Consider the following 13,713-nt stretch of genomic DNA (forward strand, 5'->3'; position numbering starts at 1 on the left):
GCCAGGAGGTGTTTCTCAAAACGGGCCTGGTCTGGGGCCTGCACAGACTTACAGCCTGAACCAAAGTGATGAAGTTATACGTTTGACAGCCTGATGGGAGCTTTTCATTACAGGAGGATACCATGATACTAGTATAGATACAGTATAGTGTAGATACTATTCTATAGATACTAGTATAGGATACTATTAATACTTAATACTTGCCTATATGGACTAGGAGATCTTTACCTTTTTTATTTTCTTTCACTGAGGATGTGTGATGGCACTTTGATTTAATGTTAGGGTTTTATCACTAGTTGACTTTCCCAAGCACCAGATTCCTGTTTTAAGGCAGTTGCACTCGCAAGGAGTCTATATCAGGGATCATCTGCATTCCTATCCCTCACTGGAGCCTGTCCCTTCTCTACTGTGGCTTCTTCATTTGGTCCTCATAATGTTGTTCTTACTCTCTTTATGTAGTCGCTGCCTAGCAAACCTGTGTCCTCTCTTAGATTCGGGAACCATGGGAACAAAAGGGCATACCGAAATCATTGTGCCTCAGCTGACGGAATCTTACAACAGCCACGTAAGTGCTGCGGCTGTACAAACAACGAAGTTTGGATTGCTCTTCCTTAATCGGCTCTGAACCACAAAAGATCCCACTTTAGCGACTGTAAAGCCAATTCCATTTCATGGTGGTTTTTATAGGTATCTCAAAGACCTATTTTAAGAGTAACCAATGAATTGGTCCTACACCACATGATTTAATTCAACTTTCTGTTTGTTTACCTTTGAATGAACGATTTCCCCCATGCGATACCACAGACTGCTTTTTAGAGCCCCCAGTTACAACAGGAGCTTTGCCTTATGGCAGGCAGCGGCAGGTGTGTGTGTGTCCATGGGCCCTTCTGATCAAAACACACACGGCAAAAGCCCCCAGGCATGCAGAGTTAGTTGCATGGTTTTTGCATCCTAGCCCTAATGATTATGATGAAATGCTACTTCACCTCTCTGTTGAATGAACGCTACTGGTTTGATCTAGCCAGAAATAAACCCAGAAATAAGAAATTTGGCAGGTGGCCTCATCTTCAGTTAGAAAAAACATTTTTAGTGCTTCATTTCATTGTTCAAGTTCTTCTTTGGAAACATCAGTTGGATTTTATGGCTTTTTCTGTGCCCTGCGGAGGATTTGAAAAACCAAAACAGCAGAGTGACATTTTGACTGAGGTTATTATGGCAATCTCCTTTTGCCGTATCAGTAGTTTTATAAACAGTACTGGCTCTTACAACAAAATGATTTGTATGTTCTTATAAATGCTATCTTAAATCTTTTCTTGTTGGAGGTAACTTTGTGACAATAAATACATTACTGTAAGAAGAAATGGCGATATGCTGATATTCTGTATTAAGTAGCTTAAGAAGAACAGAGATCTGATGAAAGAAATAAGATTAAGAGTAAGAAACCCTGATACAAATGCAATATGATTGCCCTTCTTGTTTTTCTACATACAGCGAGATCCCCCGGAAGAAGAAATACCATTTTGTACTTTAAAGTCTTTTCCAGCTGCCACTGAACACACCATACAGTGGGCAAGAGACAAGGTGAGTTTGTGGGAGCACAGCTGAGCTGCGTTGCCTGTGCAAACCCCGCAGGCACAGCTCCTCTCCATTCCCATGGGGTTCTTCTTTAGAAATGTGCCCCCTTATGGGTGTGGGGGGAGGCAGGGAACCAGGAGCGTTTCTCATAACTTCCCTTCTTGTTCTAGTTTGAAAGTGCTTTTTCACACAAGCCTTCACTGTTCAACAAGTTCTGGCAAACATATCCCTCCGCAGAAGAGGTGCTCCAGGTAACGGATGGGTCTTTTGTATATGATGATATCATATCCAGCCAGGCAGGCGCCTCCTTCTAACTCTACTGCATTCTACTCTGTCAATGTTTTGTTCAAATTTGAAGCACAGCAAGGGTGGAAATCTGAAATGGAAAAATTCAGATTATTTTATTTGATAAGAACTGCAACTAAATGAGAGCAGGAGTTGAATTATGACTTGGATTCTATTTAGTTTGTTAATGTGAAAAATAATTGACTGTTTGCTTGAGAATAGCTTTTTAGTTGTTCACCATAATTCTTAATATTTAAAATGCTTCATGTAGACATGGGAACAGTAGCACGAATAGCCCTGACTAGCCCAAGCCTGTCAGAGTTTGGAAGCTAAACAGGATTGGCCACAGTTACTGCTTGGATGGGAGACCACCACGGAAGAGCAGGGCTGACATGCAGAGAGAGGCGGGCAATGGCAGATCCCTTCAGCTCATCTCTTGCCTTGAAAATCCCTTGAGAGGGTCACCATAAATTGCTTATAACGTGATCGTATTTAATTCTTATTGTTCATAGAAACACCGAGTGAGCCCATAACGTATGCATTATATAGACCGGTACATGCTCTGGAGAGCAGGGGCTGGCTATCGATCCCTTGTGCCTCCGTTTTATATATATATTTATATATTTTTTTCTTTCTAGAGAATACAGTCTGGAGAGAGTTTGGAAGGCTCTTTTCAGGTGATCAAATACCTCAGCAGAAGACCAAGAAACTGGCAGCAGTGTGTTGAATTAGCAAGATTAAAATTTGAGAAGTATTTTAATCATAAGGTGAGTATGTGAGATCTGTTTAAGTTTAGTTGACTTAAGTGATGATGTTCAGTTGAGAGTTTTAAAAAACGGCATGGTTCTGTATTTAGTAACACACATGCAGTCCTTCCCAGTTCTCTGAGCGAAAGAGAACCGTATTTTATCAAGTGTATGTAGGGGCTGGGGGTTGGGGGTGTCAGCCTTCACCTCACATACTGTTTCACGTGCTGTGGATACTTCACTCCGGGAGGGGCTGGGAACCCAGAGCTAGAGATGAATGGTAAGTTTTGTCCTTGGTACAAGAAAGGAGAACGGAAAAGAAACTCAAGGTTCCCCGTGGAGTGATCACTGAGGAGTCTTCTTCCTGTGCCCTGGGGAATGCTGTGGCCTCACCAGTTGGCAGATAGCATTATGTGTGGTGGGCTGCTTGTGGGACTGGCGCTCTCCTTCCCAGTAGGGCAAGTCCGGCCTACTAACATGCGTGATGTCACAGGAAGATTCCACTTCTGCTTTGGAGAATTCAGCTACAATTTTATTTAGTTAAGGATTTTTATCTGCCATTCCACCTAATCTTCTGAGGTGGCTCACAAGAGAAGATAAAGACAAATTATAAATCAAAATTGATAAAAGCAAAAGAAACAAGAAGAAAAGATATCCATGAATAGATGAGGAGAGAAAATGGAGTCATTGGGCTGCTGATGTCAGCTGTCAGAGCAGGTCCCAACCAAATTCCTTGTGGACCAGGACCCCTGATACAGATGCTAAAGCACAGGTAGGCTAGTAGGAGTGAACTGATTCCAGACAGGGGGTCCATAGTCGATGGTATTGAAAGCCACTGGGGCATCCAGGTGAATTAACGCTTGCTTAGCCCTTATTGGTGGTCCATCAGGGCGACTAGGCAGTTTCAGTGCTGAACCTGGGTGAGAAGCCAAGTTTCATTCCAACGTTTCTAGTGTTGGAAAGCCATCCTGTCCTCAAGCATATCCTGTCTAGAAAAGAATGATTTGAGAATGTTCCAACTATCAGCCAAGTAGTCTCACGACTGCCCACTTCCTGCTCCTAGATCCATCTGGTCATCTCTCCCCACCCCCAGCAAAATGGAATAAAGCAAGAAGGGCAAAGGTCAGACAAGCAGGTGGTAGGCTGTTCTGCTGTCAATACCTCACCCACCACTTTAGGCTGTGAAATTTATTTATTGAATAATGACAAGATAGTTTTCCAGCAACATTCAGCAACTGTAAGCCTCAAAAATGGCACCTGAATTTCAAGGCAGATGCAAGTAATTTTATCTGCAAACTACAGAGCAGATGTCAGAGTGGGCCTTCAGAGGTTCTTGGAGATTGTTCTGAGAGCCAGTTTGGTGTATTAGTTAAGAGTGGCAGGAATCCTATGTCTCTATTCGGCCCCGGGAAAGACCAGTGGGAGACCATTTCCCCAGTGGGGAAAAAGGAGGATCCAGGAAACTACTGACCTGTCATCTTGACATCTATACTTGGAAAAGTCTTAGAACAAATAATCAAACAGTCCTTGAGCATTCAGAAAGGAAGGCAGTGATTACTAAGAGCCAGCATGGGTTTCTCAAGAACAAGTCATGTCAGACTAACCTTATCTCTTTTTTTGAGAAAGTTACTGCAAGTTACTTGCTGGATCAGGGGAATGCTGTAGACATAGTTTATCTCGATTTCAGTAAGGCTTTTGTTAAGGTTCCAAGTAGTATCCTTATCGACAAGTTGGTAAAATGTGGTTTGGATCCTATTACTAGTAGGTGGATCTGTAATTGATTGACAGATCGCACCCAAAGTGTTCCTAATCCTCTTGGAGAAGAGTAACAAATGGAGTTCCTCAGGGATCAGTCCTGGGACCTGTTCTGTTCAACATTTTTATAAATTATTTGGATGAAGGAATAGAGGGAATGTTTATTAAATTTGCAGATGATGCTAAGTTGGGAGTAGTGGCAAATACGGTCAAAGACAGAGTAAGGATATAAGAGGATACAAGGCTGGAAAACTGGGCTAAAACAAATAAAATGGATTTCAACAGAGTTAAATGCAAAGTTCTGTGTTTAAGAAGGAAAAATTTAAAGCATAATTATAGGATGAGGGAGACTTGTCTTGGCAGTAGTATGTGCGAAAAGGATCTAGGGGTCTTAGTAGACCATACACTGAACATGAGTCAGCAGTGAGATGTGGTAGCTAAAAAGGCAAATGCGGTTTTGGGCTGACTCAACAGAAGCATAAGTGTCCAGATCACGAGAAGTGATGGTATCTCTCTGCTCTGGTTAGACCTCACCTAGAGAGTATTGTGTTCAGTTTGGGGCACCACAATTTAAGGAGGATATAGACAGGCTGGAATGTGTCCAGAGGAGGGCAACAAAGACGGTGAGGGGTCTGGAGACCAAGTCCTAGGAGGAAAGGCTGAAGGAGCTCGGAATGTTTAGCGTGGAGAGGAGATGAATGAGAAGCGATTTGAATACCATCTTCAAATACTTGAAGGGCTGTCATATAGAGGATGGCGTGGAGTTGCTTTCTGCTGCCCCAGAAGGTCAGGCCAGAACCAACAGGTTGAAATTAAATCAAAAGAGTTTTCGGCTAAACATTAGGAAGAACTTCCTGACAGAGCAGTCCCTCAGTGGAAGAGGCTTCCTCGGGAGGTGGTGGGCTCTCCTTCTTTGGAGGTTTTTAAACAGAAGCTAGATGACCGTCTCACAGCAATGCTGATTCTGTGAACCCAGGCAGGTCGTGAGGGGAAGAGCAAAATGGGTTGCATCAGTGCTTGGTTTTTATGGCCCTTCTTACATGCCGATCGCCACCTTGGGGTCAGGTAGCAATTTTCCAGAGGCCAGTTTGGCTAGGGATCCTGGAGGCGTTTCACCATCTTCTGGGCATGGAGCAGGGGTCACTGGGGCAGTTGAGGGGGTAGTTGTGAAGTTCCTGCATTGTGCAGGAGGTTGGACTAGATGACCCTAGAGGTCCCTTCCAACCCTATGATTCTATGATTTTAATCTTCCACAACATTCCATTGCTGACCTGAAAGTAGCCATCCTCAAACAAAGAAGCTTCAAAGGCAGATTACAATGTTAGATTGCTTAACTTGAATTAATTTACAAGTTCAGATCAACGAAACCCTCATTGGAGGCCAGCCCTGCTGTTTTAGGAATAATAACATATATTAATAATAGTAACAACATTCGATTTATATACCACCCTTCAGGACAACTTAATGCCAATGCAGAGCAGTTTACGAAGTGTGTTATTATTATCCTCACAACAATCACAATCACCCTGTGAGGTGGGTGGGACTGAAAGAGCTCTGGGAGAGCTGTGAGTGATCCAAGATCACCCAGCTGGCTTCAAGTGGAGGAGTGGGGAATCAAACCCAGTTCTCCTTATCTCACTGCAGATGCTAATTTCTGCTCTAATCAAGCCATATTGTACCTTTATATTCTGACTCCCTTCTTTGCCTCCCACCTCCAGTCTAGAGATGGGCACAAACTGGAATGCATTGTATAAATGAAATATGGTTCATGTATGTAATAAGAAATTAATCACATATATATGTTTAAAAACTTTATTGCATAATAAACATTACGTGTAGTTCATATACTTCTTTACTGTTGGTTTTTTGTTTTCACAATGCAAGTTTTCTTGTGAAGGTTTCCTTGTTAGCTCTTAGTCATGATACTCTACTGTTTGCACTTGTTAGAATTAGATACGTTTGTTTGTCTACTGAAATTATGCCACGTTATTTTCTTAGACATGTTATTTTCTTAAACATGCTTTTTTTTTTTGAGTTCTGGGATTCTGAGTTCACCATGATTTCTTACAGGAAGGAATTTAACATAAGCTTAGTCTAGCAGAATGTGGTGGCCTGTCATTACCTCAACTATATTCAGAGTATTTCTCTCTTGTCTAGGCCCTCCAGTTACTTCATTCCTTTCCCCTTGATACCCGATTAAAAGATGGCAGTAAGTACAGTAAATGTTTAAACGAGTGTTGATGGGATTGATGTATTGTATTTCATTTCATTGCTGTTAAGATTCTGTTTGCTTTCTTTCCAACTGCCAGGTTTGTTTTGGCAATCTCCAAAGAGGCCACCTTTTCCAATACAGTTTGATTTCAGTGACACTTTGTGAGTAAACGTCTCTTTTTAAATGTTGTTATTGTGAGGGGGAGGAACCTGAGAGGTTTCTGGCCTTACAGGGCCAGGACAATATTCATGTATATGAGTGTATAAGTAAATTAGCTGTCTTTCGAACCAACGTACCCGTGAGGATGAGCACCAAATTCCCTGCCCAGAATCACTCGGGCTTTGCAGTCTCGGGAATTTGTTTGATGGGGCCTTTACAGATCACAATCATGTGAATATTTCAGTTTGGCATATGAAGGCATCACATGCAGCTCCCTTTTGGAATTTCTTCTCTTAAAACATACCTTAGACCACCAGGGCTTGACCAATCCCAGGCGTCAGATTGCCACAATGCTGGAAATTTCATTGGGATGTCTTGTATTTTCAGCAGTGATTTTATTGTAGTGTCTAAGCCATTCTCGGTGGAAGGTACAAAAGCTTATTTATAATTTTTCATCAGAATCATATGACATAAAAATGAATGTGCATTGTCATTGTCATTGCTTGATTATATGTAAACTCAGGGCTTTTTTTCTGGGAAAAGAGGTGGTAGAACTCTTTATTATCACATGTGCGCTCCTGGAAATGTGTGATGACATTACTCCCGGAAGTGACGTCGCTCCCGGAACACTGCACAATGCATTACGATGAGATAAATGTTAGTAAGCTTGGAAAATTACACTGTTATGAGAAAGAGTTTGTTTCTGTATCCTCTACAAAATGTGAAATCTTCCATTCCCTTTCCGAAACATTTCATTTCTTTGCAATCATATTTTAAAATATGCAAGAAGGAGGGGGCCTCTAAAAATCCAAAACCCTTCTCACAAATCTAAATTCTAACAGATTCCCTCTGCCAGCATAGGGGAAAAAATTCCAAAATTCTTTCTCAAAATTCCACAGTCTGAAATTCCAAATCTAATGAATATTGAATTTTCAAATTTTCAGGGAGGGTTTTGCTTTACTGGAGCAAATCAAAATTAGATACTCAACTTTAGCTGCATTTGATCTATACTTAGTTTAAAAATGGCTTTTTTTTTGTTGCCTGCCAACTCTCCCTTACCAGTGGCTAAGCTGCTGTGACATTGTGAAATGCTCTCAAATATTCCAGTGTCCCAGACAAACAATATTCATAAAAACTTCCTTAACACCCATATGTCCACCGCAATTTCAGCAATGTTAATCTGCTGAGGGTGGGAGAACCATTTGAGTTACAGCTATTAAGTCATAAGAACACCTGTATGCTGATGAACATATTGTTGAAAGCCGTCTGTGACTTGGACACAGCTATCCATTCCTAGCATAAAACTGGAATAACCATAACTGATATTTTAGCTAATACAAATAACCATAACTAATATATTTATCTAACACAGAACCAATCTGCATTCAAAAGCTGTGGGAACCATAACAATGTCAACTTCAGTCAACAAAAGAATGAAAGCAACACACACGCATGCGCGCGCGCGCGCGCACACACACACACACACACACATATGCACAGCCCCACCCTCCCCCATGAAAAGAAAGCAGAATGAACTCAAAGCAGCACACATACACACAGAGAGCCCCACCCACCCACTTTCCCAATGAAAATAAAACAGAATGAATGTAAAGCAGCACACACAAACCCCTGAATGAAAGCTGAATGAACTCAAAAAGCAGCTTAGCCCTCCTCTGCAGAGCCCGCGCCAGGCCCCAGCTTGCTTGCTCTCTCTCTCTTTCACTCACCGAGGAATTAAAAGAAAGCAGAATGAACTCAAAGCAGCTTAACCTCCTCTGCAGAGCCTGCGGGGCCGAAGGAGGAAGGAATCACGTGGGCAGATTCTATTGCTGCCGGAATGCCGTTCCAGAGTGTTCCCTCTCAAAAAAAAGCCCTGTGTAAACTTAAATTTACACTGTTCACTCATAGTGGATGAGTTCATTTCTTAACTAGTTGCTTTCTATACTGGTTCCAGTATTTAATTAAGTAGAGCTTTTTAAAGCAATAATGGAATTATAAAAGAATAGGCTCAGTCTCGCAGATGAGCGATCCTTTAGCTACCCCTAATATTTCTCAGTTCTGACATGTCTCCCATGTACAGTGTTTGCCTCTATACATGGACCCCAGTATAAAAGCTGAAGAGATACCTTACCTTTCAGGAACTTCAAGACAGGGTGTCTGAAAACCACACAGGGGCAAACTTAGAGATTCTGGGATCCAGGGAAAAGTTCAGGACAGGACCTTAGAACCACTGCCAGCCTGCAACTGGGGCTACCCCAGGCCCAAGCAGTGTGAGTAGGTGCGAGTGGCCTCTGCTGAGCAGCCACCCTGAGCCCTGGAGGGAACAGGCGCATGGCCACTGCTGAGCCAGCAGCAGGAGCTGTGGAAGCGGAGAGGACACTTGGCTGCTGCTGAGCTGGCTGCCCGAGCCCTGGAGGGGGTGGGCGCAAGTGGCGGCGGAAGTCTGCACGTCCTGTTCTTTCCCCCTCTCTTGGGGTGGTGGGTCTGGGGGCAATTCTCCCCAGCCCAGGCCCCTCGGGCACCTGTCCCAGATACCTCTTTGCCCTTGAAAGCACCTTATTTCACCATACATGTTCCCTGAGATGTCCCAGCATCTTTCACATCCCAGAGGTGCAGAAAACAAGCTCCAAATACACTGAAGATTTAACACTTGATCTGTTATCCATCAATAGTCCAAGAATGATGAATGGGTCTATATTCTCATTATTTTTGATTTCAAATAAGTGGTTTTTAGATTATCCTGTTTGCTCTAAATGTTCTGAGCAACCTTCTGATACCTACTACTTTTGGAGACATTCGTGCCATATAGAAGCATTGGAATGGTCCGCAACAGTAGAGGAAGGGAGTTTTGTCCTACCACTATAGCAAGAGCAGAATTGACAGGGATCCTTAGGAATCCTTTTGGGTGGAAAGAGGGTTTGCTATCTCCAGTCATAGTTTGTGGAATGAAAGCCCTCCTTGGGCCAGTGAGTAGGCCTGAGGAAGTAATTTCATTTGGGTTTTTTATTTGGATTATTTAACTTTCTGAGATTAAACAAGGTATGTGTATTCCAGTTGGATTTTGATCAGTTCTGTTGTGAAGCCCATTCCTAATTGGATTTGAATCCATATTTAAAAACAATCAATGAATTAAGCAGGGAAGAGATTTAAGCAAAGGCTGAGCTCGCTCCCTGATCTTCTAGCCCTTCTGCCTGGAGGCAAATTTCTTAATTGGATTCATTCAGTTTTTTTAAGCCAGTTTGCAATGTATGTGAATGCAGAAAAACAGTGTTTTTAAAAATCTATTTTTTTTCCTTCCAGGCACCATAGCTTCATAGTGAGTACTGCAAAGCTGTTTGCAGTAATTTACTGTATTCCATTTACAGAAAAGGTAAGCCTCCAGTTTGAGAACAGATATTTCATACTTGTAGTGGCTCTTTCTGTTAATGTTCCGAACCATAATGAAGAATCAAACATCGTTACGAGTGTTGGTGGAAAACGACACTTCAGAATCCAGCCTTTGGCAAGATGGTTGAAGTAATCCTCTGGTCTTTATAGCAGATTGGATGCCTGCCTTTTCAAGAGTCAGAGCCAAATGAGTTCTGAATCAAATATTCATTTTCTCCCCAATCTGTCTTTGCTAAAGAATTTTTTTTCTTAAAACTTTTTTCTGCAGATGAGTTGCAATCTTATATGGTGCCTAATTAGTCAGTCTTTACTGTGAAATAGCAGTTGATGACACAGATTAGAAATAATAGCTTTGTAACAATTGCTATTATTTATGTACAGTTTTTAAACAGACTTTGTTATGTATGCAGTGCTGAAATGGTATAGAATCATTTCTTGCAAATGTCTGTATTGTGTTCTTCTTACTGATAATTAGAGATGGGCACAAACAGAAAAAAAAATGAACATGATGTTAGTTGTTCGTTGCCATCCACGAAGAGGGACTCACGAACAACCATGAACATGACCCTGTTCATGAACATGTTTGTGGTTGGCTGTTCGTGGGGGCTAGCAGGCTCTCCTCCAGCCATCATCCAAGTCAAGATCCCTACTGCACCACTCCCAGAAACCTGACTTGAGCAGGCACCAGTAAATGTACCAATAATAAATAATAGCTTGGCCCAGAGCCTGGCAGCAGCCCTGGAACTTGAAGGGGTAGATCCCTATCCCACTACACACAAAGAAAATTCAAGCTCCAATGCACTCTATCAAAATGCAAACAGCAACTGTCTCTCCACTGTCTGCAAAGTCAGAGCTGGGAACCCCCCTCCCCCCTGCTCTTTGCGCCCTTGTAACAAATTTGGAGCTCCACACTTGAAAGGAAGACCTGCCTATCAAGCTAAATTGGGCTTAGATGGGGTTTCCACAGCAACACCAGTTCCGACAATCCCTGCCTAAGTTGCCAAGGGAATTGATTGCAGATGCCAGACTGTCTGGCTTGACGAACAGCAACGAACGAGGCTTGCAATGACCACCTGTTCGTTTAGAATGGGGCCTCACGAACAGCTTGTTCACGAACAGCTGATTGAGCTGTTCGTGGTGCTTTTTTTGTTCATATTGCTGTTTGTGCCCATCTCTACTGATAACACCCTTCCAAACAAGTGTGTGTTGTGATATGAGTTGTAAGTCTCATTTGAATATTGTTGGGATGGATTCCAGTAATATGAGGCTCAGCTGCTTGGAAATCTTTGGCCTCCTTCATCCGTAAGTGACCCTTGCTCATCCTGGCTGCTGAAGTCTGGTTGGAGGGAATTGTTGGGGTGGATCCGAGAGGCAGCAAATGAAGGGGGAAGGACCCAGACATCTGGAAGGCAGCCACTGAGAAAACCCTTTGAAAGAAGCCGTGCCTGGATCTTGAAAAGCTCAATAGCTATTGATCTGTGGCAAGCCTCCGCTGTTGGGACCAGATGCTCAAGCAGGCAATGGCTGGCCAACACCAGGCTTTCCTGGAGGAGTGGGATATCCAGCCTAGCTTCAGGCCTGGCTTTAGAATCAAAGTAACTTTCACTGACCTCATCTTTACCAGGAGAAAAACATCTGAATTATGAAATTCCATCCCTTAATAATAATGATAATGATGATGATAACAACATTCAATTTACATACCGCCGTTCAGGACAACTTAATACTTGCTCAGAGTGGTTTACAAAGTATGTCATTATTATACCCACAACAAAACACCCTGTGAGGTGGTGGGGCTGAGAGAGCTCTGAAAGAGCTGTGACTGACCCAAGGTCACCCAGCTGGCTTCAAGTGGAGGAGTGGGGAATCAAACCCGGCTCTCCAGATTAGAGTCCTGCCATTCTTAATCACTATGTCAAATTGGCTCTATACTCTTCATCTATCTACCTAGCATTCAGCTTCCTTTCAACAGTGAACTAACGTGTTAGTTTATTTACCTAGGCATTTTGTTGAATGAGTACTTTTTCTGATATGTGGTATTATTGGTCTATTTTTATGTAATTTTTAATGGTATACAATGCTTTGTGATTGATAAGTTGCCTTGAGCCTGTGTTGGCTGAGGAATGTGGCATATTGTTAAAATAAATTATATTTGAATTCATGCCATTTTACTTCTCACTTTTGTTTGGCTTACTGTTGGGAATGGGGAGAGAGAGGAGTTATTTCCCACTTCATTATGCCTCGTGATATAACATGTGCCACTGTTTGTAACAAAACATAGGACATGTCAGAAGAAACCATTTTTAAAATAATTTCTGGGGTGAAGATTCAAGAGTTCCGGCCTTCTAACAAAGTAAGTCCAGCCAGTGAGGAGGTGCCTCTTTCCTCCTCTCTTCTTTTCATGGTCAGTGATTACGTTACTCTGGGGATGCACATTTTTGGCAGAGATTCTGTGACCTGACTCCTGGTTGCCCAGTATTGTAGCATAGTGGCTGCAAATTGGGGGATCCCTTGTCTGAATGTAACTTCTGCCATGAAATTATGCGGGGGCCTTAGGCAAGCAGCTGCCTCAGTTGGGCATCTGTAAGGGTTATGGCAATGTCCATGAAGTGCTTTAAGCCTTGAAAGTGCCGCACCACTGCTTTTAACTAGTTACAGCAGAAAAACGAATGGCTGCTACCTTCAGTGGCTCTAAAAAGATGGTCGGCTAATTCAGGGAGGGGCAGGTCCATGACTATTAGCCATAGTGAGTTAAGGGAACTTCTGTGTCCAGAGGAAGCCTGTCTCTGCATGACAGTTGCTGGGGGGCCGCATTGGGGAGGCGAGGCTTTGGCCTCTCTGCCACCACTTGTGGGCCTCCCAGGGCAGCTGGTTGGGCCACTGTGAGAGGATGGTGTTCTAGATGGATTATCAGTCTGAGCCAGTCGGTATTCTTATGTTCTGATGCGTGAAGTAGAGGCGGTCTTCTTATTCACAACACGCATTATGTTCAGCACAAATGCAGTTTGTAACTCCTCCTTCCGCACACTGTTCTTCAGAAATTTGTTTCACAAAGTTATTGTAGGTGTATACTTTAAATGCATATGGTATCCAGTACCATATAGAACCACAGACTCTTTTGAAGAGAAGAGCATGTTAAAATGCCTTGGATAAACACACAGTTTGTGTTTAGTTTCTGAATTGTGCCTAGTAAACTTGTGTTGGGGGATACGTAGTGCAGGGCTCCTGTTTCAGACAAAGTGTGTTTGAAAATCAGACTTTCATACAGAAGAAAGGCTCCTTCAGCAACATTTCCGTAATTTCCCTCTCGTGGTTGCAGGTTGTACAAACGGATGAAACGCTGAGGAAGCCGGATCCTATTCCCATCAGCAGTGAGGATGAGAGAAATGCTCTCCTTCAGCTGGAGAACGCCATCTTGGCCAACGAAGCTACCAGAAGTGAGTAGATGTTCAGGCACTTCTTCAGAATTGTAGTGAAGGTAGGAGGAAAGTTGAGAGAAGAGCAGCATGGCCCACGATGCCCCCTTCGGCCGCCCTCCAAAGGGAGGGGAGAGGAAACAAACACGGTTAATGGTTTCTGTTCTATTTAAATATC

At 42.8% G+C, this 13,713-nt stretch overlaps 1 protein-coding gene across 5 annotated transcripts in view; it reads left to right on the forward strand.

Moving 5' to 3' along the window:
- UBA6 (ubiquitin like modifier activating enzyme 6) overlaps window positions 1–13,713 on the forward strand; it is an 87,034-nt gene that overhangs the window by 63,621 nt on the left and 9,700 nt on the right. For all 5 annotated transcript variants that reach the window (XM_054991212.1, XM_054991211.1, XM_054991215.1 and 2 more), the window contains 9 exons: window positions 460–565; window positions 1,492–1,581; window positions 1,746–1,826; window positions 2,499–2,627; window positions 6,519–6,570; window positions 6,671–6,734; window positions 10,033–10,102; window positions 12,401–12,472; window positions 13,439–13,556. In XM_054991212.1, the coding sequence (XP_054847187.1) occupies window positions 460–565; window positions 1,492–1,581; window positions 1,746–1,826; window positions 2,499–2,627; window positions 6,519–6,570; window positions 6,671–6,734; window positions 10,033–10,102; window positions 12,401–12,472; window positions 13,439–13,556 (782 nt within the window). The remainder of the gene's footprint in view (window positions 1–459; window positions 566–1,491; window positions 1,582–1,745; window positions 1,827–2,498; window positions 2,628–6,518; window positions 6,571–6,670; window positions 6,735–10,032; window positions 10,103–12,400; window positions 12,473–13,438; window positions 13,557–13,713) is intronic.

The sequence above is a fragment of the Eublepharis macularius genome, chromosome 11 (assembly GCF_028583425.1).
Source record: "Eublepharis macularius isolate TG4126 chromosome 11, MPM_Emac_v1.0, whole genome shotgun sequence".
Lineage (NCBI taxonomy): Eukaryota > Metazoa > Chordata > Lepidosauria > Squamata > Eublepharidae > Eublepharis > Eublepharis macularius.